The sequence below is a fragment of the Erpetoichthys calabaricus genome, chromosome 2 (genome assembly GCF_900747795.2).
Source record: "Erpetoichthys calabaricus chromosome 2, fErpCal1.3, whole genome shotgun sequence".
In the NCBI taxonomy this organism is placed as follows: Eukaryota; Metazoa; Chordata; class Cladistia; order Polypteriformes; family Polypteridae; genus Erpetoichthys; species Erpetoichthys calabaricus.
In genome coordinates this window covers 35281628-35306487 of record NC_041395.2, presented here as the reverse complement: position 1 = coordinate 35306487, position 24860 = coordinate 35281628, and the positions used below count along the sequence as shown (strand labels likewise).

The following is a 24860-nucleotide window of genomic DNA, read 5'->3' as shown; positions in this document are numbered from 1 at the left end:
AAGCAAACTGTGATTGCATTCACTACACTTTTGGCACACAGACTTATTTTGTTAAATTGAAAAAATCCTAACTCTCCTCTGATAAGTCAGTGGGAAACTGATGTTTTATATTATTTGAAATTGGAAAAAATCAAATTCTTAGTTAGAGGATCTATACAGAATATTTTCAAAACCTGGCAGGATCTAATCAATAATATTTTAGAATAAGAAGAAATAATTATTTCCGCATTTCTTTTCCTTCTCCATTTATTTATTCAAGGGTAGGGTTTGATTTGTCTTCAATCCTTTTTTGTATAAATGGATCTATTTGTATGGAATGATTACAATAAAATTAATAAATAAAATTTTAAAAAAATTTAAAAAAAAAAAAAAAAAAGGACAGATCTGACTATACTTCCTTAGAAGGCTGGCGTCCTTCAACATCTGCAATAAGATGCCGCAGATGTTCTATCAGATGGTTGTGGCGAGCGATCTCTTCTACGCGGTGGTATGCTGAGGAGGCAGCATAAAGGAGAGGGGACGCCTCACGCCTGGACAAACTGGTGAGGAAGGTAGGCTCTATTGTAGGCACAGAGCTGGACAGTTTGACATCCGTGGCAGAGCAACAGGCACTGAGCAAGCTCCTGTCAATAATGGAGAATCTACTGCATCCACTAAACAGTATCATCTCCAGACAGAGGAGCAGCTTCAGCGACAGACTGCTGTCACTTTCCTGCTCCACTGACAGACTGAGGAGATCGTTCCTCCCCCACGCTATGTGACTTTTCAATTCCACCCGGCGGGGTAAACGTTAACATTATTCAAAGTTATTGTTTGTCTGTATACCTGCAATGTTATCACTCTTTAATTTAATATTTTCTTTATCAGTATGCTGCTACTGGAGTATGTGACTTTCCCCTTGGGATTAATAAAGTATCTATCCTATCTATCCTATCTTATATATCCAAAAAGGTTTGAAAAAGACTGAACAGGTTGAATATTTTAAAAGTTCAAAAGGAGAATATGTATTATTAGGTCATAGTTGTGTTTTGTCTGCTTAGCTTCCATTTATAGCTTTCATTTTCTACAGGTTTATGGCTGAAAGGGGCTCTTCTAGATTCCTAGAACACATTGAGAACATCAGTGAAACTTACAACATTCCACCTAAAGAGGACAATGCCAGTAAATTAACAGGAATCATTGATCAAAGTTTCATACCCTTGGTGCCAAAAGTGAGGTATGTTTTTTTATTAGATAACCAAATACAAAGCAAGATATTTCAGTTTTATTATTTAATGTTGTGTTTACTTCTTATTGTAAAATTCCAGAAGACTACCAATGCTATTGATTAAAGTGTGCAAAGACAGCCAAACCTGTTTTAGCATGTTCATTTGCAAACCATTAAATACTTATCTAATAGACCTTCTCTTTCTGTTAGTTATTTTATAGATCTATTGCTGACTATAAACAAAAATGTTTGGTAGACAAGCACACTGCTCTGTCTACACACTCCACAAATGGGTTTAACTATAGCAACAGCAGCAAAACCGGGCAACATGTAACACTAGAGTTGATGAAGACAGTTTTTAATTTCATCCATCCATCCATTATCCAACCTGCTATATCCTAAGTACAGGGACACGGGGGTCTGCTGGAGCCAATCCCAGCCAACACAGGGCACAAGGCAGGAAACAAACCCCGGGCAGGGCGCCAACCCACCGCAGGGCAGTTTTTAATTTCAGTGCCTATTTATATAATAAGTGTCAAGGCACTTTATATTATTAAAATAAATAGAATACCAAAACTATAAAACAATAATTAGCAATATAAAACATCACATTAAAGAAGACTAAACATACAGTATATTTAATAATTAGTTAAAAAAAATCTAAACAAATTTAAAACCTTGCTCAAATAGAGAAAGGAGTTGGTGGCCCTTAAAAGGACCATTGGTTCTTCCACAGTCAAGACTACTGTAACATTCCATGGCCGCCACCACACCAGTCTTCATCAGTTCTCTACATACTGCTTCATGTACTTCTGGCTGCCTTATCCACTGCCTGCACATTCCCTTCCTGTACAATGTAATCATGATATGCTTTCTAAAGTCCAGAATATGTTGAGTTTGTGACATTAATCACTTTAAGCCATACAATACTGAATACAACACAAGTGGTGGGTAAGTAGGGTTAACTGTTGGTAGCCTAGAATCATCTTCATCATGAAGTTTTAGCAAAATGATTTAATAATGCATACAAATGTATCTCAAAAGTGACTATGATAAAATTTCTGAGTCTTATAAAAAGCTTAAAATGTCAAAAAGAATAAAAAATTCTGTTATAAACCTGGAACAACTGCAAGATGAAATTTATATGTGTCCTCCTTAATGTGAGTACAAAGGCATATTTTACCTTGATTTGCTCCTGTGGAAGGCATGTTGTTGGGGGTGGGGGTGAGACAATGTATTAAAAGAACTATAATTTCTACATGGTGAAACCAAAATGTATAAAAATACACTTTAATAAAATCTGCAAATATGCATTTTAATCACATTTGAATTGTTGGTTAAAATTTTAAAAGATTGTAGCACAAAAGCAAATTAAGGAAAATTGTCCCTTTGGTCTAATCTGACTGCTATACTTTTTATGTATTACATAGTGTAACAAAGGTGCTATATTGCGCCTGACCCGACACAGATTGGACACGGGAGGCACGTATAAAAATAAAGAAAGATTTATTTTTCTTCAGCTGGAGGGCACGTCTTCCCTGTGTCCCCCAGTCACAACACAGTCCAAAACAAGCACAATCCAACACAACACTCCCTTTTGGCACCACCACCACTCCTCCCGTCAAGCTTCGTCCTCCTCCTCCTCCCGACTCTGGCCGTTGAGTGGTGGTTACTGGCTCCTTTTATGGCCCACCCGGAAGTGCACCAGGTGCTTGAACACCTGTTTCCAGTTGCACTCCCAGGTGGGGCTGAAGATAAGTCCAGCCACCCCAGATCCAAACAGGGCTGTGGAGAACTCCATCTCCCATGGAGCCCTGCGGGAAGCTGAAGCACCACCGTCAGCCAGGGAGGCTGCCACCAAGCATCCCAGGTAGGTATTGAGCAGCCCATGGTTGCTCCCCCATAACGTACATCGAAGGGGCATTGGACCCAGCCGTCCGCCACAATAGCTAAGAAAGTCCATATAAAAACTGTCTTAATGATAGCTTTATAGATTTTCCAATGATGGCCTGATACTTTTCTGTTTCAGCTACCCCTGCTTGTTTCTTACTACGTAACTCCTTAACACCACACCACTAGTCCATGGTCTAAACTCTGCCCTTTCCTTCTCACTGAGATTAACTCAGATTAATAACAATATTAAAATTAATAATTTCTTTATATATTTCACCACCATCATTGAAGACCCACCTTGTCGCCATACTTTTCTTTCAACTTCTTTCCTTTAAACTTTTCCTCTAGTGTCAGAGAGGCTTCTTTACAAATCATGAGGGCTTTTGTAACTTCTTTCAGGTTTAAGTCATTCTTAGATTGAAAGAATCTAAGATAATATTACTGGTATTTGTATTAAGGCATTTATCAAACTTTTCTTTACTTTTTCTTTTAATACTATTCATGTCTTGTTTTTTTAGCTGGCGAAGTATACGTGTTTTTATCTCCTCTACATTTCGAGACATGCATGGGGAACGAGATTTACTGATTCGATATGTCTTCCCTGAACTGAGACAGAGAGCTGCCCATCACTATATCCACCTACAGGAAGTCGACCTACGCTGGGGTATAACTGAAGAAGAAGCACGTAGCAACAGGTTTGTCAGGGCACTAAGGACATGGTCAATTCTGCTTTGTTTCATAACTTCATTGATGTCTTTTACTGTTTACCACATGAATATACTGATGAATGAAATACTGTTAATAATGGCAGGACTGTGGAACTGTGTCTGTCAGAGGTAGCAAAAAGTCAACTTTTTGTTGGAATTCTTGGAGAGCGGTATGGACTAGTTCCAACTGACATATCTCTGCCTGACTTGCCTCATTTCCAGTGGGTAAGTGTTATTTAACATTTAAAATATTATTAATTAAATATTGATATTTCATATGGTTCTTTTGTATTCTGACTGGAGTACAGTGTATATTAAAAAAATTCTGTATGTCTGAATGCATATTATGTATTGCGAGCTAGTTTCAAAATTTAGAAAGCTAATTGATAATTTATGTTTAACTCTAACTGGGTTGTCTGGATCCTAGATTGTTTAACTAAAGCAAAGATTGTGTGTTGTCACCAAGGGTTTCCTGTCTATCTCTTCTGTTTATTCAGTGTATAGATAAATGTCAGAGTTCAAGGACGAGTAAAATATTTGCAAATGGCTTTTTTAGATGAGGTGGACAGTCATAAGTTGCTTTCCCACTGCGGGAACCTTTTTTTTAGAAACCAGGAACATTTTAGAAACTCAGAAAGTTTTTGTAGTATTCTCACCATAGGAGCTTGGGTCATTTGTAAATCCTGGTAGGTAGTTCCTGATACTTTTTTAGCACCTACTCTAGAGTATGTACTTTTCATTCAACCAAGAACTATTGTGGGTGGACGCCGCACCGATCTGCCTGTCGGATGATGAATTTTAATGATTGGATGACGACAAGCACTGGCGCAATGTTACAAATCTTTTAGCAGTTTGAACTTTAGAAGAGTTTTCAGAGAAGATACAGAGCCGCACTTCGCACTGCATCCCTGCGCCATTCACTGCACTGAAGCAATAACCCTGTGAAGTTGCAATCAGTTTGAACAATAATGTGAGGGTATCCCCTATGAACTACTGATTGTGCCACACTTCACACCCTATCAGTCTTCATAGCCTCCTCCCTGGTGGGCCACGTCTTGCACCATGTTGAAACAGTAATCTCCATCTCTCATTTTGCACGCATCCATCTTCTTTTCACATCACACTATTTTCATATGTTTAGAGACAATCATTAATAACAGGGTGACGTATGATCAGAATTTAGAACAAATCAGCAACAATGGTAAGAATCTTCTGTTATTTCTAATGAACAGTAAAGTAGTAATTGTAATAATAAACAGTGAAGTAATTGTTTTAAAACAGACTCTCTTTTGTAAGTATTTTTATTGAAACTGTGGTTTCATTTCCTTTTATATACCGATTTGGGATACCTAGTATTGGGGGAAAAAACACTTTTTAATAACATTCTTAATTAGTATATTTGTGGCATACAGAAGGTCCTGTCTCACTGAGCTATGTACATTATCACAATGGGTTAGAAGGAAGGACAACTCTTTTTCAGACTGCAACTACCCTCTGTTTCTAAAGTTGTAGTTTCCACCAGGCAGCAGATTTAGATTTCTAAGAAACTCAAGACCAATCTATTTAGAAAATCATTTATTTACATTATTGTAAATATATATATTTTTTTTAATTCCAGTGGCTGTAAGTACATTACAAATGAACCATTGTAACTTGGCAGGAATTTAATTATTTAAAATTGTGACACCATTATTTACAACTCTTAGGAGAAAGCAGAAAAATTTAAAGATGAATTCCTACTATTTTTAAAATGTGATTAGGCTCTAATAAGGACTGCAGTAGAGATTTTCAATGGGCTTTCTGAAATTAATAATGGACATAAGTCCATGCCTAAGAAAATATAAGGAATATCTTTGTTAAAGTCTAGTAATGTTATAATTAACATTTAAAGTATGTTTTGTTTATAACATAGAGTTGTCTCTGTTACTCCACTTGTTTAGGTTTTTTTTTTCTATTTTACTGTTTCTATGTTAAATATGTTTTTCCCCTTAGAACTAGCCCTATTTGTATTACTAATGTAACGTCAAAAGCCAGGGCCCAAATTCTGTTTATGCTGCTCCGTCACTTGACCTTGTAATGTTATCCTTATATAATATTAGACAGTACCTATTAACCCAAATTTTTTTTTGTTAATTTGTAATTTACAGTGCTATTCCTGTTTTTGTTTGTATCAAAATAATTGATTTACTCATTGCTATCACATTTATGTATTTTGAGTGTATCATGCTTCTTGGGATGTCACAAGATTGTGACATATTGTATGTGATCTTAACATCTGTTAAGGAGGCAAGAAAGAGAATTGCTTAGGGGTGCATGATGATTAATTGGAGAGAGAGCAAGTTACTTCAATTAGGGTTAGTTCAGCCGCTTTGGTCACTACCCACAGCTCATGACCATAGGTAAGGGTAGGGACATAGATCGACCAGTAAATTGAGAGCTTTGACTTATGGCTCAGCTCCTTTTTTGCCACGACAGACCGATGTAGAGCCCGCATCACTGTGGACGCCGCACCGATCTGCCTGTCGATCGCCTGCTCCATTCTTCCCTCACTCGTGAACTAGACCCTGAGATACTTGAACTCCTCCACTTGGGGCAGGATCTCACTCCCAATCCTGAGAGGGCACTCCAGTTTTCCGGCTGAGGACCATAGTCTCGGATTTGGAGGTGCTGATTCCCATCCCAGCTGCTTCACACTTGGCTGCAAACCGATCCAGAGAGAGCTGAAGATCACGACCTGATGAAGCGAACAGGGTAATATCTGCAAAAAACAGTGACCCAATCCTGAGCCCACCAAACCGGACCCTGTCAACGCCCTGGCTGCTCCTAGAAATTCTGTCCATAAAAGTTATGAACAGAATCGGTGACAAAGGGCAGCCCTGGCGGAGTCACTCTAACCAGAAACAGGTTTGACTTACTGCCGGCAATGCGGACCAAGCTCGGACACCGGTTGTACAGGAACCGAACAGCCCTTATCAGGGGGTCCGGTACCCCATACTCACGGAGAACCCTCCACAGGACTCCCCGAGGAACACGGTTCAATGCCTTTTCCAAGTCCACAAAACACATGTAGACTGGTTGGGCAAACTCCCATGCACCCTCCAGGACCCTGCCAAGGGTGTAGAGCTGGTCCACTGTTCCGCGACTAGGACGAAAACCACACTGTTCCTCCAGAATCTGAGGTTCAACTATCTGACAGACCTTCCTATCCAGGACTCCTGAATAGACTTTTCCAGGGAGGCTGAGGAGTGTGATCCCTCTGTAGTTGGAACACACCCTCTGGTCCCCCTTCTTAAAGAGGGGGACCACCACCCCGGTCTGCCAATCCAGAGGCTCTATCCCTGATGTCCATGCGATGTTGCAGAGGCGTGTCAACCAAGACAGTCTGGGCGTATCTCATCCACCCCCGAGGCCCTGCCACCAAGGAGTTTTTTGACCACCTCGGTGACCTCAGTCCCAGAGATTCTCCCATCTCTGGGTCCCCAGGCTCTGCATCTTCATTGAAAGACATGTTAGTGGGATTGAGGAGGTCTTCGAAGTATTCCCCCCCACCGACCCACAACGTCCCGAGTTGAGGTCAGCAGCGCACCATCCCCACCATATAAAGTGTTGACACTGCACCGATGTCCCCTCCTTAGACCGCCGGATGTTGGACCAGAATCTCCTCAAAGCCATCCAGAAGTCGTTCTCCATGGCCTCCCCAAACTCCTCCTACGCCTGAGTTTTTGCCTCAACAACCAGCGAAACTGCATTCCGCATGGCTTGCCGGTACCTATTAGCTGCCTCCGGAGTCCCACAGGACAAAAGGGTCCTGTACGACTCCTTCTTCAGCTTGACGGCATCCCTCACCGCCGGTCTCCACCAATGGGTTTGGGGATTGCCACCACGACAGGCACCGACCACCTTACAGCCACAGCTCCAGTCGGCCGTCTCAACAATAAAAGCATGGAACATGGCCCATTCGGACTCAATGTCCCCCACCTCCCTCGGGACGTGGTCGAAGTTCTGCTGGAGGTGGGAGTCAAAACTACTTCTGACAGGGGATTCTGCCAGATGTTCTGCTCACAGTATGTTTGGGCCTACCAGGCCTAACCAGCATCTTCCCCCACCATTGAAGCCAACTCACCACCAGGTGGTGATCAGTTGACAGCTCCGCCCTTCTCTTCGCCCAAGTGTCCAAGACATGTGGTTGTAAGTCCGATAACACGACCACAAAGTCGATCATCGAACTGGGGCCTAGGGTGTCCTGGTGCCAGGTGCACATATGGGCACCCCTATGCTTGAACATGGTGTTAATTATGGACAATCCGTGACGAGCACAGAAGTCCCATAACAAAATACCGCTCGGTTTCAGATCGGTGGGGCCATTCCTCCCAATCACTCTCTTCCAGGTCTCACTGTCATTGCCCTCGTGAGCATTGAAGTCTCCCAGCCGAACGAGGGAGTCCCCAGAAGGTGTGCCCTCTAGCACCCCCTCCAGGGACTCCAAAAAGGATGGGTACTCCAGAGTGCTGTTCGGCGCATACGTGCAAACAGTTAGGACCCGTCCCCTCACCTGAAGGCAGAGGGAGGCTACCCTCTCGTCTACTGGGGTAAACCCCAGTGAACAGGCTCCAAGTTGGGGGGGCAATAAGTATGCCCACACCCTGCTTGGTGCCTCTCACCGGGGGCAACTCCAGAGTGGTAGAGAGTCTGGCCCCTCTCAAGGAGATTGGTTCGAGTCCACGCTGTGCGTCAGAAACTCTTGACCTCTCGCACTAGCTCAGGCTCCTTCCTCTTTAGAGAGGTGACATCCCACCTCCCAAGAGCCAGCTTCTGTAGCTGAGGATCGGACTGCCAAGGTCCCTACCTTCAGCCACCACCCAACTCGCACTGCACCCAACCTCCTTGGCCCCTCCTACAGGTGGTGAGCCCATGGGCCTTTACAACTGTAGTTACAATATATACAATATCTACAAATGGGGCAGTTATCTCATAGTTCAACAAGACTCATTACTTCTCCGACCCATGAAGAACTTTATACCCATTTGTTAGACAATATTCTTTTTTTCAGATAAGTACATAAGAATATGTGTTGATAGAATTAGAGACAAAATGGTAGCACCTGCAATAAGAAATAAGTTATAAAATGGCTCCAAAATAACAATACATAAATAATATTAAGATAAAATTAAAAATGTTATAAATTGTATGAAATAAACTATCCTAAGAGAAAACTGCTGTGCCTAGGTACGTTTACTTTATTTCACATAGGGTATAAGAGTTGATTTCCAAAATTTTTTGGTTGTTTAAGAATATGAAACATCATCCTATGATGTGCTTTACGAAAAGGTTGTTACGACAGAGATTAACCTTTTGACTACTAGAGAACTAGAGCAATTCCTTTTAGGTCACACCACCATTCCTACTACATATCAACTAATGGAATGCTAAAATATGCAATGAAAATTCTGGCATACCTGATGTATGTGGGGATTGCTACAGACCACAGTAGAAAGTGTGTTTAATTCTTCTGTTGATTTGCTGTAACAATAAATAAACTGAAAAGTTCAAGAGGAGAATCACTGGGAACTAAAATGAGTGCAATTGTTCCCCTACTCTTTAGACCTGGAGTTTTTCTCTTTCATGGCATAGTTGTGCTGGCAGTAAAATGCAGTAAAATAAAATCTTTATAGTAAGTGATATGTGTATAAATGCAGGTTCTAACTAATCTGCATAAACATTTTGTTTAGATAGAAAGACCTTACCTGGAACAATTGCTTTCAGGCATTCATTTTTCTAAAATATTAAAGCTACATTATTTTTATGTTTTTTGACTGGCATATTTTTCAAATGTGTCCAGGCGGAAATGTAGTTATTACAGTTTCTTTAGCCTGTTATTAAATATAGACTCTTCTTCCTTTCATAGAGGAATTATGTTTCACTTTTTCCAAATGCAGCCTGTCTTTTTATTTAATTCACTAATAACTATATACTTCTGTAATCTTGAGCTATATGAAAATAGTGTTTCTTGTTCTAACATGGCAGGTGAAGACTGCGCCCCCAGGCCTGTCAGTGACGGAGCTGGAAATTATGCAGTTTCAGAAGCAGAATGGTAGCTTTGCCAATCAAAAAATGTTTTTTTATCTGCGAACACCAGAGCTCATCAGGTTAATTGTTTCATTTTTATTGCAATTCCTGATAATAACTAGATGAAAAATAATGTACTGTAATTTGTTGTTTGGACATTATATTTGTCAAGTGGAGAATTATTGCATAATAGGATTTTAGTATCATACATTAAAATTTCCATTTCCTTGAAAATTCACAAATGTTATGCTTGTGATTCTTTATTTATTCTTAACTCATCAGCTAGCTGCACTTTCCATGCGGCTCCACCAAGGGTGACTGTAATGCCTTTTTATATAAATCATAAAATCAGTAATAATAAAGTTACAGTTTTCTTCATCATCTTCATTTTCCTTCTGTCTGTTCTGGTGAGGGTCCACTCAGCTTGGCTGAATTAAGCCCATGACAGAAGCTTATGATTTACTGATTAATATGCATTCCCATCTTCAGCTATGACCAAGAGTTGTGGATAGAGACTGAATCATGTTGCAGTCACAATCAGCCAAAATGAGATTCACTCTCTGAGACAGGGCAAGGATCTTGGTAATATGGGGATCTCCTGGAAGTGTAACCACTACTTCTTCAGATTGAAAGGAGCTAGTTGATTTGGTTTGGGCAAGTAGGTAGGGTGCCCCCTGAGTGCATACTTCAGGAGAAGACTGAAGAACAAAAGAAGGATGTGTTGGAGGAACTGTATCTCTCTCGACTGTCTTGGAGCATCTAGCTACACTCCACGAGTGGCTGGAGAAAGAGAGGACTGGTCAGCCCAGCTCATTAAGCCATCTTCAACATTCAAAAATTAACCATAGTAAAAATGGTTATAACAAAACCCAAAATGAAAGAAATTATTAATGACATTAGTAAGGGGGAATAGTTCACCTGATAATGGCTTCTTGGTTTTTCAACATTGAAGTAACCAATACTTACATGTTTTCTTATGCTGTATTTATATTATATATATATATATATATATATATATATATATATATATATATATATATATATATATATATATATATATATAAGTCATTTTGTGTTTGATAACTATAATAGATTTTAGACAAGTGTAAGAAAAATTGTGCAGCATGGAGTCTTACCTGTTTTTCTGTATAATTTCAGATCAGTTCCAGAGCAATGGAGATCTGATTTTGTTGCAGAATCCACTGAAGCTAGAGGAAAAATGGAAGATCTCAAAAAACGACTAAAACAGAGTGGCACCATGATTACTGAAAAGTAAATACAAGCAATAGTTCTTAAGATTTTTGAAGTGAAACCTTAGCTTATGGCCTCAAAGTACATTTTTCCATATTAATGTTGTAACACATTCCCCTGATGTAGATGCTAGTTTATATTTATGACAGCTAATCTTGTCTTTAACCTAATACATAATTTTTATTAATTGTGTTAGTGTTAAATATATTCTATATACTAGTCACGCTACCTGTTAAACAATTAATAGAATTATTTAAAAATATTTTCTAACTCTTGCGCTACATGCTTTCACCTCTGAAATCATATGTGTATGAACATTTCTTCACCGGTGCTTCAGGGGGGCTTTCTCGCTTCCTGTCCACTTTTATACTTGCCGTCTTTGGAGGTGACTCTCTGTGTTCCTCTCGTGCTGCTTTTGCCCCTCGTATGTCTGACACTCGCACTTTGTCTTTCGTTTCATCACCAAAGCCAAACTGACCAATTAGATTGCTCAGAGGAACTGGGCAAACAGACTTTAATGTTTTATTATATAGTGTGTGTGTGTCTGTGTGTATATATACAGTATATACACACGCACACCAACTAAATATTCTGAGTTACCCTGTGAACCAGTGATTGCAACTGATTATCTTCTTGGTATCCATCAGTTTGCTTATTGTGCTAATTGGTAAGTGAAGCATCCTCTACTGTATTTAGAATCTCTGTGTATGTATGCCTGGACCCAATTTTGTGCATTTTAGTTGAGCATTTAACACAAAATTATAATACCAGAATTTTTACACAGCAAACTCCTACATTATCAACTTGGAGAACATTGCTTAACATTTCTCTAGCTCCCACAGAGTCCAGATGGATGAATATCCGTCAGGTTCCCTGACCCTGAGCACAGGATTTTCCTCCGGGATATGTTCTGTCCACATATCTTTTCTCTTTCTGCACAAACTACTTTACCTCCAATCTTAGTTTTCTGACAGTGTCCTGGCTGATCTTGTTTAGGTAGGGATCTAATAATTTATCTTGTATTGGGTCAGATGGCCACTTGATATGTGCTCAGCAATCAGGAGCTGAATAAAGTGAAAATTCCAGAAAATAGATGTAGCTTTTACATGAAAACCCTTTCTACCCCTTACACTCCTAGTTGTAAATGGCATTGTTGTGAACGGGTGAAATCATGGTGTAATACAGGATGGAAATATAATTTATTAAAAAAATCTATAAACGGTGAATCAATTTCCTCTGTCTGTTCTTCCTCAATCAGTGTTGGGTAAGTTTTGTACTACATTATCTAAAATCATCATTTAATCTTTCATAAATATCGGTGCACCTGCAAAGAGGTTTTCAGATAGTAGAAAATCATTGTAGGCCAAAAATGACATGACCTATAAACATTTTGGATCGGGATTGCATACAAACTTGAACTTTATTAGAACCAAACCTACAAAACAATTGCTGACTATGCTCATTGTGGCACCCGTCCGTCCAGTTTTCATTGTAACAAAGGCATTACAGGTCAGTTAAAAAAAAGAACTACTTAAGTAAACTGTTTTTTTTTCCCAGTAGTCACTCGGATCAATCTTAGCTTTTGATTAACCTTAATTTTTTCCGAATGCCTCCATCCTACATAATTTATAATTATTTGTAAGGGCTTACAGATTATGGTGCACAAGTATAGTTTTATAAGTTGCCATATTGTTTATTTTTATGTGTTATAGTGTAAAAAATACAATATTGTAGTTAACAGCTGTTGACTCTTTTGTTATGGTGATGTCATATATTGTATATCTGCGGTGGGCTGGCGCCTTTCCCGGGGTTTGTTTTCTGCCTTGCGCCCTTTGTTGGCTGGGATTGGCTCCAGCAGACCCCCGTGACCCTGTGGTTGGGATATAGCGGGTTGGATAATGGATGGATATATTGTATATTCTGCTATATATACTTTATGTTATAGGTAGTGCAAAATTTAGAAGCCCTCCTGCAACAGCGGAGGTGGACAACCCTCTCTGAATAAAAGGATTTACAATGGAACCTTAATTTAACATTCCCATATTTAGCATTTTCACACATGTAGCATCTTTTGGATGCTCCTGTTTAACGTAAAACAGCCTTTTTCTGAACAAACACAAGTGTTGTTGGGCTACATTCACAATGCAGCTAAAAGTGACTGTATCCTGATTTTTGCTTCATGTCTGTTTTTTGTTTTTCATTTTGACTGCTCAAATTAATTTTGCGTCTGATCCAAGTTCTGATGTCTATCTTGAACATGCCCCACATGCGTAAAATGAATTAAACAATTTTCTTTTTTTTTTTAAATAAATAAATAAAAATTTTGGTCCAGCATCTTTTTTTCTAACTAATCACACTACTCAAAAAACATCAGTTCTTTGTTGCATAATTCTGAAAAAATGGGAATGAATCCCCACTATGAATGCAGCAGTAGTTTAATGATGACACAGTTGCTATCAACAATAAGGCACCATTTATGAAAAAGAATAACAATCTGAAATGACAATAATAATTACTCAAATTAAACGGACCAAATAAGGGGCACTTCAAACTAGATTATAACTATTAACCATGAAAAAACTGTAGTGAAAATTAAAAGAAAAAACTAAACACAGTGACATACCTTTACTAATGGTATAGAAGTTTATGAGCTATGTTTGCAATGCAACATTCTGAAATGATTTATTGTATTGATCCATACAGTTATGAAGCTGAATGGGGTGGTGTGTCCCATGGGAAGCCCTACACCAAAGGACTGGAACAATTTGGAAAAGCTGTTCTGTCTAACTTATGGGAGGCCTTGAAACAATTCTTTCATGTGGTCAGTATATCAGTGCCAGCAGAAGCACAGAAATATATTAGTCCTGTGTTGGTATATATGCAAAACATTGTTTATTTTTTTGCTTTTGTAGGAACAGGATGATGAAATTTTGGATTCGTGTTCAAAACTGACTGACCAGGAAGTTTTTAAAGAATCTCTGCAGCATCAGATATATGGGAGAAAAAAGGTTTTAGGTACAGCAGCCACTAAAATTCGAGAAATGGGAAGAGGAAAATGCTTTGTAATAAATTCTGGTCCTGGTCAAGGAAAAACAGCTTTAATGGTAAATATCAGAAAATACAATTGAATGTAAGATAAGAGGAACAATAATGATCTAAGTCTTTGTATTTAAAAAGATATTCCATTAAAACGTATTCCTTTATGCCTAGTAATATTTGAAACTTCTCTGTGATAACCTGAACTGTACTGTCTAACATCATTATATTACTTATCTTAAATTGTATTTTATTTCTATGTGAAGGATAATCAAAAGTATATTACATTTTCTTACTGTGGTATATTCACTTCTGTCTGTTAAAATTGCCCTGGGAAAAACACAATGTATTAGTTTAGAACTTTGAGGGTGGACAGGTTATGGTAGTGTGAAAATGCAGTGCAGCACATATGCAAATGATATTACTGCCCCTGGACTTTCTCACAGTGAGTATAAAAAGGGCCTGCAAAGAGGACCTTATTAATTGAATGCTGGCAGTTAGTGATCAATCATTACCCTGTGAAAAGGGTGATGGCTATTTGTTCCACTCTTGTAATTCAAGAGATGGAGAATTGTGGGAATATGAGAAGGTGGTTTATCCTTCCAGCAGCAAAATGATGAGAGTATGGCATCAGTGGGTAGAGGAAAGTCGGACCCACCGAAGTGAGGATTCTGTAGTGCCCCATGTTACAAGAATGACAGTAAGACCTCATAAAGGTTTGGGGAAGCCACCTGTATAATGTGCCTTGGCTGCAAAAAGGTATTTTTAAAGATAGCTAGTTGTTCACAAGACTGAGTCCAAAACAGAAATGTAGTACATAGTCAAGATGGCGACTTTAAAGGCCAGCGTAGGAAGTGGTATCATCAGAGGTGTCGGAACCTGTATGCTTCCCAAGAATGGTCTGCAAGGGATCGAGAAAGACAGTTAGTGCACCCTGCCGCCCCCTGGTCGGACATGAAATGGCCATTACTCAGGCCCTTTAGTTGACTCCTACTCGTACGTGTATGACCGGGGCACCCCCTCAGCCCAGACCCATTGGGTTGGACGTCCCTGACCGAGAGGTCATGGATACAAGAGAGAGCATCGGCATTGACATGGAGAGATTCCTTACGATGAACGAGCGAAAACTTGAAAGTCAAGAAACCACCTAGTGACCCGTGCATTCAACTCTTTGTGCCGGGCCATCCACTTTAGGGGTGCATGATCCATGACAAGAGTGAACTCCTGACCCAAGAGGTAATACCTCAACTGTGTAATCGCCCATTTGATTGCCAGGACTTCTCTCTCCTCTGCCGTATACCTGGTCTCACGGTCCAGAAGTTTCCAGCTCAGAAACATAATGGGGTGTTCCAAAGCGTCCGTCTAGAGGATGAAAGGAAGCGAAAAATTAGGTGCTTTCAATACAGGTGCAGTTGTCAAGGCCAGTTTTAAGTCACTGAATGCAGCCTCTGTCATATCAATCCATACCACAATATTAGGGGCCCTCTTCTTTGTCAAACCAATCAAGGGTGCTGCTCTGTCCGAAAACCAAGGTACAAACCGGCAGTAGTACCCGCCAAACTCGGGAAAGGCTTGGTTCACGGACAGGGCCATTTCAAAGTGGTGTCTATTTTGCGCCACTGTGGCTTTACAGTACCCTTCCTGGTTTCTCGTTCACCACTTCAGAGACAGACAGGATAACTGCTTTGAGCTGCTTTCTCTGTCTAGGGTTTAATTTGCTACCAAAGTTAAGTATACTAGTTTGAGCAAAGAATGAGTGGGGTTGATCGGACAAGGGATCAGGATCCCTTTTCTTCCACGGTTTCAGCAAGTTTACATGATGTATCTGCTCACTTGGCCGACGATTAAGTTATTTAACCAAATAATCGACAAGTCCTTTCCTCTCCTTAACTTCGTAGGGGCATTGCCAATGGCCTAGCAATTTAGAATGGAAGGTGGGAACCAACACCATGACATGATCCCCGGGATGGAATTCTTGGAGTGTCATGCCACGGTCATAATAGTGGGCCTGTGCTACTTGTGCCTCCTCCATGTTACTCTTTACTATAGGCCGAATTTTTTCCAAATCTATAGCGTAACTGTGCGATATATTCCAATATATTTGTAGAGGGAAGAGCCTCTCCTTCCCAGCCTTCTTTTAAAATATCCAATATACCCCGGGGTTGTCGTCCATATAATAATTCAAAAGGTGAGAACCTCATAGAGGCTTGAGGGACTTCCCGATTGGCAAAGAGAATGAGGGGGAGGAGCTGATCCCAATTCCTCCCGTCCCCACACCGCGGTCTTTAAGTGCTTTATTTTAAGTAAATTACCCGTTTCCCCTCAACGTCTCTGAGGTAAATACCATCCCTTGGTCCGTAAGGACTTCTTTAGGGATGCCGATTCCCGCAAAGAGCCCTACTAGTTCCCGTGCAATAGCCTTAGATGTAGTTGAGTGTAAAGGAACAGCTTATGGGTCTCGGGTCACATAATCGCATAATCCACGAGGGTTTTAGGGGTTCTATGACATCAACCCTGATTCTTTCAAAGGGGACATCAATCAAGGGAAGGGGAATGAAAGGAGCACGGTCCCTCCTAGGAATATGTCGCAATTGACATTCCGGACAAGATATACACGTAGTCCCTATAGTGTCTGCTAAAGGACTGTTCTGCTCTCCCAAATTGCAAGGCTTTCTTGGATGTTTCTCGTCCATATTAAGAAAATCTCCCTAGACCGGCTGGGTGAAATGGTCAGGAAGGTTGGATATGAACAAAAAACAGGTGACTCTTTGTACAATTTGAAAGGTGGAGCAATCAAATGGCCTTGGCCATGCTGCCACCATTTCTCAGAGAGCAGAAGCTTGCTCCTGGGTCAGCCTCTCTGGGTCTAATTTCCAAACCTGTAAAGTCTTCACTTTGCTAGTCTGGGGACACTCCACATTTCTCTGGGACCTTGGTCCCAGTGGGGAGGACAGCTTTCTTCTTAGAGAGGGCATAATAAGTCCCTGTCACTTCCCGCACAGAGACTAGCCCACGTCTGTGTGGCTTCTCCACACTCTCCCTTTGTAATTTTACTGGCCTGGATAAATATACAAGGAGCGAAGCCTGCACCAGGTCTTTCCAAACTCCGGGACGAACCCCCCCTAGTACTCTCCAACCTGGTTATAATTCAAGGACCGGCCCCATTCTCTTCTGGGCTTTGTAAATCCTGCTGACTATGCCACTGTCACAAGTATGACAATAAGACATCATAAAGGTTTGGGGCAGCTACCCGTATAATGAACCTTGGCTGCAAAAAGGTATTTTTAAAGATAGTGAGTTGTTCACAAGACTGAGTCAAAAACAGAACTGTATAGTCAAGATAGCAGCTTTAAAGGCCAGTGTAGGAAGTGACGTCAACAGAGGTGCTGGAACCAGAGGTGGCATCTGGGTGTTTCAGTTTTAATTGTCAACAGTATAAAATGCTTTCTTATTTTAAATGTCACTAATGCATTTTTTAACAAAAAGTTGTATGAATTAATTTGTAGTCCTTCACCAAATTACATCTTTAAAAGTTCATATACTGAAACTGAGCCTCCTATGAACTTCCACATAACTATCTGAATTGGTCCTGTTACAGTAGTCATTGCCCAAAATACCCAAGATGTCACCAAAGGTTCTCTTCCTCTTTGCTGTATCTATCAACTTGTAAAGTACAATATATGTTCAGAGAAAGTTGATCAATTTTTAAACTTTAATACACTACTTTTCTTTTTCACATGCACTTTGTCCATTCATTTTTTAGCAACAAACTTACCATGACAAGCATTACAATGACTGCTTCTCTGCAAGTACAACTTACAACATGCACCAATCTATGCATTTCATCCTGTTTTGAAGATATTTTGTGTTTACTGCAACACTATTTCCTCTCATCCAACTATTTGGGATCTTTTAACACCTTACTATTTTTTTTTTTTTTTGCTGTTGTAGTCCTAAAAGTTCTAGCCATAATCTTTTACTTACTCCTATATATTTTCCTCTGATTTGCCACCCTGACTGACTCTTTCTTATCAACAAACTGTTTTTTCTGTCATACTACCAGATTCTCTTGACTTTGTTCTATTTTGCATTCATCAGTTTATTTTAGTGCTATTTGAACATAATTGTTTTTTGAGTAGAGTTGCATTTTATAAATTAGATGAATGGAGTCATTTCAGGTTACAAGGTCCGTAACAATAAAGTGAGCTTTGTTAAGACGTCTCAACCAATGCTAGGCAAAAAGAATAAAAAACCTTGAAACTAGTAGAGTATCACAGATCTAATTTGTAGAAATCAAAAGTAATGCGTGTTTTCAATTTTTTGTTTGATCAGGCTGCTATGGTAAATGAATTTAAAACTTCATCAAAGAAGACTGAAATCGCTGATGTTATCTGTTATTTCAGTGCTGCAAGTCAAGCAGCAAACAATGTTGAAAATTTTCTGCACTTTCTTGTTCGATGTCTGAACCAGAGACTTGGGCAAGACCTTGATCCACCTACAGGTTATCAGTAAGTAAATAATGTGAAATAATATGCTAATTTCATACTGATGTATTCATAAGAATGTTTGTTGTAATTTAAACTATACATACATATTTAAGTTGTTAGTAGTTTTATTGCCAGATCATTTTTAAACTTCTCAAATGTATGAAATGTTACTAGGGCATTTACATGAATAGAGTATATGTTTTTAAATCAAATTGTAGACTCACAAACATTTGTTATCTTAAAGTGAAAGTAACTTGTGTCATGCCATTTTCTTAGGGCCCTGCTTAAGGAATTTAATTCTTTGCTCCAGTCATCATGCAGATCAAAGTCCAATCCATTTTTAGTTATTTTAATTGATGATGCAGACTTATTACAGAACAACAGGGGACAACTAATTTCAGATTGGATACCTGAGAGTCTTCCTTCGGTAGGTTCCTCAAGTTTTTTTATATCAACAACATACATGGTTATTCAGACAAGTAGTTTTCAGTTTCTGGGACAAGCACCAGAATCAGTTCCTGGGTTAGGAGCATACCCTAAAGTTCAGGTGCAAGCAGGATACATTACTGATGGCCACTGAGGAAACAGCAAACCTAATCTTTGAAATGCTGTTGAAGAGGCTGATCTCCAGCTTTCTTTTAGTTAGTCCCCATTCTTTTTAGGGCACTTGCACCCTCAAAGTATCCATCCATGGCATTACTATTTATAGGTTGATAGAGTCTTTACTGTCATGTGTACAAAGTACAATGCAACTTCTACTTGCATTTGATAATACAGTATAACATATTACCATTTAAGTGATGTAGCTAGATGTCGCCAACCTCCAACTAGGTTTACCTGCTATGAATTAGTTGCCCAAGACCTTTTTAGCATACAAAGCTGTTCTATCTATCTCCGGACTACCCTATAATTTAATAATCCTATAAATCTAGTCGCCACTATATGTCCCTGCTGACATAAAGAGATTCACTGTGATTATGTGGGGTTCTCACTTTGAGACTGATCCTTGCTGTGCACTACCAGTCTAATGTCTGTGCTACTTATTCTCCTAGTTACCCAAATGAGCAAACCTTCACTGTATGTATAACTAGGTGGAGGTTAATTCCGCACTAAAAGTTAGCAATAAATGTAAAATGAGATGTTAGTGCTTTTCTTTCTTTCTTTTTTTTTAACGTATTCTGGATAAGCTGATTAAAATATGAATGGATGGGTAGATGTTCATAACAGTATATTATATTTTACAACGGCAGATGTCAAATCAAATGTATTATCTTAGCTAATATAAGGCACAAAGTATTACAGGATAATTTTGATCTTCAGGTATTAAGTTGTCTTTCAGTTGCATTAGTTTTAGTGTGTGTTAACTCTTAACACCATGTCTCATCCTTAGAGAGTGACTCTTGTGCTCAGTGTAACCTCAGACTCGGATTTGCATCGGTCTCTGAATAGGAATAAAAACAGCATCCTCTTTCAACTAGAGTCACTTTCCACACTAGAAAAGAAAGAGATTGTCCAGAGTGTCTTATCGCTTTATGGAAAGAAGCTAAGTGAGACATCTTTTAACAACCAGGTACTACCAGCTTGTATTAATCATGGGTTATTCAACAGCTTCAATATACAGGTTTAGCAATATTTATTGTTTATTGTTAGTTACAGTGCCAATGTCTTATTTTTCATAAATGGTCTCATGGGTTAAACATTGTGAATTTGTCTGCCTTTGATTTAACATATTTCACCAGTGTTAAATTCCTATAAATAAGGAATTCTCGTATGTATTTTAGATGCAAGTTTTACTCAGGAAGAAGGGATCCAACAGTCCATTATACTTGAAACTGGCATGTGAATATTTGAGAACATATTCAGTTTTTGAGCAGGTTAGTGCTACAACTGTGTTTTGAATATTATTTATTAATTTCACTAAAATAAATCACTGCCTCAGACTGAGTTTTAACTGAGCAGTTTTGATAAAAACAACTTCTTCATTCTGTTTTTCTTTTGGTCGGTCATCTATATTACAAATGCTTAAGATTTACTTTTTACTGAAACTAAGATCAAAACTATATTTTGTGTGCAAGCTAAAGGCATCACTTTAAAAAATATCTTATATTATACAGTATCCTTTGCGATTCACTGGGGTTAGGGGCGCAGGACCCCTGTGAATGTGAAAATCTATGTATACGTTTTGTGCCCATGTATATTCTAAGTTTATTGCACTAAATAGTATGCAAAAGATGCAAGAAATGTAAGATAAAACAATCACTGTACAAGTAAATCACGTGTAAGACTGGCTGACCGAGATAAATATGAGTGGCATCCCCCAGACAAAGTGCGTAGTTCAGCAGTTCTTTAGTGAACTGTAACTTTTTATAAAATTTTAATTACAATAGATTTGTGTGTACATTTATGGTAATAAACAACAAACATCATTTAATTTTACAGATACAAAAGAAATCCAACAAAACAGTAAGCACAAAATGTTAAACACTCACAACACCGTCCTATTACGCAGATGCAGGTGATGGTGGTGTAGCTATGAAATTAAATCCCCTGTGAACAGCCTCCTGAAAGTTATGTAAAGTTTTGTCCTTCCGTGATGTCGATGCCTGTAAAAATTTGTAGAAGTTGGGAGTGTTCCCAATTGAAGACGTTTTCCAACCCAGAAAAATTTAAATGATCAAGCAGGCACAGGACATGAACCTAAATCAAATGTAATCCAATGGGTGTAAATGTAATACAGCTGTGCAGTGAAGCGTTGAAACAAAAAGACACCACTGATCATAATCCTGCCGGCTTGTTATGGCTCATTTTTAAAGCTAGCAACCTCATCTTTCACCCATCAGCCCTGGCAGTAACCGTCAAAGCTGCTCAGTGATGTAGTACTACCGGGGTTACTTGGAATTGAAGTCCACTTAAGTAGCATGCTGGGCTACAGCATTGTCTGCAGTTTTCTGAAATAGGTCACAAAACTTGCAAAATAATTTCCTTTTGATTATTGATAACAAACCCTTGAATGCGTAGATCCGTGAATCGAAAACCCACAGCCTGTATGTTTTCATTGTGTTTTTATCCTTCACAGAATTTGATCTTTTTCTTCTTTGTCTCGATTAGTTAAACAAAATATGAAATGTCCAGTATGCAGCCTATTCCATAGCAACTATATTAGGGTTTTACTGTGACCACCAAGGGTTGCAGAGCTCCCCAAACACCCAACACAATGGGCACACGGTCAAGTCCCAACACAACACAGGCTTTATTTCTAAGGGGGAAACACTGGTCACCCATTTCTCACCACCGATGCAGTACAGCACATTAATAAGTGCATTCAAGAACACAGCACTTTCTTTCTGTCTCTGTGTCTCTCTCTCTCTCTCTCTCTCTCTGTGTTTCTTCCATCTCCACTCCTCCATCAAGCTTCATCTTCTTCCTCCCGACTCTGGCTCTTCAAGTGGAGTGAGGTGGCTCCTTTTATAGAGCACCCGGAAGTGTCGTAGGCCTCCTGTGATCTCCTTCTGGGTGTACTTCTGGGTGTGGTGGCAGTCCTACAGAGGAGAACTCAGCCGTTCCCCGTGCATCCCCTGGTGGTGGCCATGGGCCCCCACAGGGTTCAGCTTCCATGCTGCAAACCCATAGCAACATAGCAAGCCAGGGAGGACTGCCCTGTGCCTTTCCAGGGTAGGGACTGCTGCGTGTAAGCTCTTTTCCCCGGTCCTTCCCTTATGAGAGAGTCCCGGCTAGGTACAAGTTCTCGCTGTCCGTTATGCTACTCATATTTTTAAGTCATTGTCCACATAGACAGACAGCACAAAACTAACAAATAGAACAGATCTGCATTAAAAAATCATTTGCCGTTAATGTGTTTTACCCTGTATTATACAGTATACAGATATATAAAAAGAGAGTTGTAATGCTAGTTTTAAAATGGAGTTGTACTCCACCTTATTTTACTTTTCGTTGAGGCTCTGCATAGTATGAAAGCATAATTTGTTGGCACGTTGCCTGCCTGAGATGAACATAAACAAATTGTGATGAACTCAGGTGCAAGTTGAGGGAATTATGTGACATACGCACCAAACACAAACAAAATGTTTACATTTTATGTACATGTGTTTATGATATGTGACCTACTTGTATTTCTCTCCTTTATGAATCTTTACATTCCAGTACAGAGGACATTTCAGTAGAGAGAGTGGTCAGAGTAACAGGTTGATACATGGTCTGAAAAAGAATGCTACAATCTGGGTGGGAGTGTTAATGTGAAAGGGACTGCAGTGATATGGGTCAACACAAATAGATAATTTCAAGTCTTGGTACCCCAAGACTCATACTTAGCTGGGAACAGAGTGTTAGTGTTTTCTAATGTTTGAAAATACGTTGTGTTTGTATTCTTTTGTCTGGTACATTTTTTTGGAGGAGACACAGTGAGGTTGTATATATACAGAGCATTAGATATACAGAGCATTGGTGGACTCAAGTCCATTGGCAAATAATAAAAGAAAAAAATCAAGCTTTTAAATCAATCACCATTAGTGTCTATAGCAATAAATAATAATTATGCTTATTGTGAGCATGTAAAGAATGTAATGTATATAATTTTTTTGCTGTAGATGAAAGATGAACTTCAGAATCTCCCTTCAACACTGGACAAACTTATTCTACGAGCTTTATCTCATCTGGAAGAGGACAGCAAAGTTAAGAACCTGTCCTGGGTTTTTGCAGTATTAGCTGTCACCAAGACTGGTAAGTTCATTAATGCAGACTGTTTGGGGTTATAATAGTACACATTTAGAGAACCTAGGGAGATATTTAAATAATCAGTTTAAAAGTTTTTCTTACTGTCCTTTTGAAGTTTTCAGTTTCAAAATTTACTAATATCAACCGTGTGCCAGGCTGTGAGATTCTCAAAGAGTTGCTGTTAAGGATAGAAAAAACATAGTGGAGTGACACAACAGAAGTCCCTAGTGGTAAATAGCAAGAGTTAGATGAATGTTCACCAGGAGGTGATAGAACCTGGGGGATTAAAAGGATGTACCTGAAGAAATTACACCATAGACAGTAATATAAAAAAGGTTTGGAGGATGTTTGGTTCTTGTGCTACCAAGGATGTCTGGTCTTTTACCTGTATTGGGGATTAGGAATATAGGAAGACTAGAAATCACAGAATAAAATCTGAGGACACAGTTGTAAGAATTTTGAGAAATGTTCAGTATTTTGAGAGATGAACAAGGGTGTAAGCCACCCTGCTTGGTAGACAAGATCTTGTATAGTTTAAAGTAAAGTACAGATATATTGTTTTTTAGGCATTTTCACATCTGTTTTGTGTGTTGTCCCTTTGATCATTCTTCTCCTATACCATATATGCATATACAGGGGACTTAGAAAGTATTCAGAACCCATTACTTTCTGCACAATTTATTGTGTGTGGATGATTAAATTTAAAATAGATACATTTGCCAATCTCCACTCAATAACCAATAAAGACAAAGTAAAAACAATGTTTCAAATTTATTAAAATTCCATATCTGAAATGTTTCATTCATGTAAGCATTCAGACCTTTACTTTAGTACTTTGTAGAAGCTCCTTTGGCACCAATTACAGCTTCAGGTCTTCTTGAGTAAGTTCCTGCAAGCTTTGTACTCATGGGTTTAGGTAGTTTATCCAATTCTTCCTGGTAGACCCTCACAAGCTCTGTTAGATTTCATGGGAAATGTCTGTTAACCCAAATCTTCAGGTCTCTCCACAGATGGTCTATGGGATTTAAGTCTAGGCTTGTGCTAGGCCACTCAAGGAATTTCAGAGGCTAGTCCCAGAGCTATCCCAGTGTTGTCTTAGCTCTATACTTTGGGTCATTGTCATGCTGAAAGGTGAATCATCTCCCCAGTCTGAGGTCACATGCATCCTTCCCTCAATTCTGACCAGTCTCCCTGTTCCTGCTACTGAGACGTACCCCATAACATAAAGCTGCCACCACCATGCTTCACTGTAGGCATGGTATTAGGAAAGAGATGAGCATAACCTGATCTGTGCTAGTCATAGTGCTTGGACTTCAGCCCAGAGATCTCTGTTTTTGTCTCATCAGACCAAAGAATCGTTTTCCTCATGCTTGTCAAGTTCTTTAAATAACAGTTGGTAAATTTCAAGGTGGTGGCCATATGCTTTTTGGTTAAGAGTGACCTCTGTCTGATTTTTGAGTGTTGCCTAAATGGTTTTCCTTC

The 24860-nt window shown here is 39.3% G+C and overlaps 1 protein-coding gene across 5 annotated transcripts in view; it reads left to right on the top strand.

The window, feature by feature from the left end:
• The window catches only part of tep1 (telomerase-associated protein 1), a 171710-nt gene that overhangs the window by 83889 nt on the left and 62961 nt on the right, over positions 1–24860 (top strand). For all 5 annotated transcript variants that reach the window (XM_051923151.1, XM_051923147.1, XM_051923148.1 and 2 more), the window contains exons 18-29: positions 1070–1216; positions 3619–3795; positions 3912–4032; positions 9832–9953; positions 11032–11145; positions 13828–13945; positions 14037–14228; positions 18493–18668; positions 18924–19074; positions 20038–20217; positions 20429–20521; positions 23252–23384. In XM_051923151.1, coding sequence (XP_051779111.1) covers positions 1070–1216; positions 3619–3795; positions 3912–4032; positions 9832–9953; positions 11032–11145; positions 13828–13945; positions 14037–14228; positions 18493–18668; positions 18924–19074; positions 20038–20217; positions 20429–20521; positions 23252–23384 — 1724 coding nt within the window. The remainder of the gene's footprint in view (positions 1–1069; positions 1217–3618; positions 3796–3911; positions 4033–9831; positions 9954–11031; positions 11146–13827; positions 13946–14036; positions 14229–18492; positions 18669–18923; positions 19075–20037; positions 20218–20428; positions 20522–23251; positions 23385–24860) is intronic.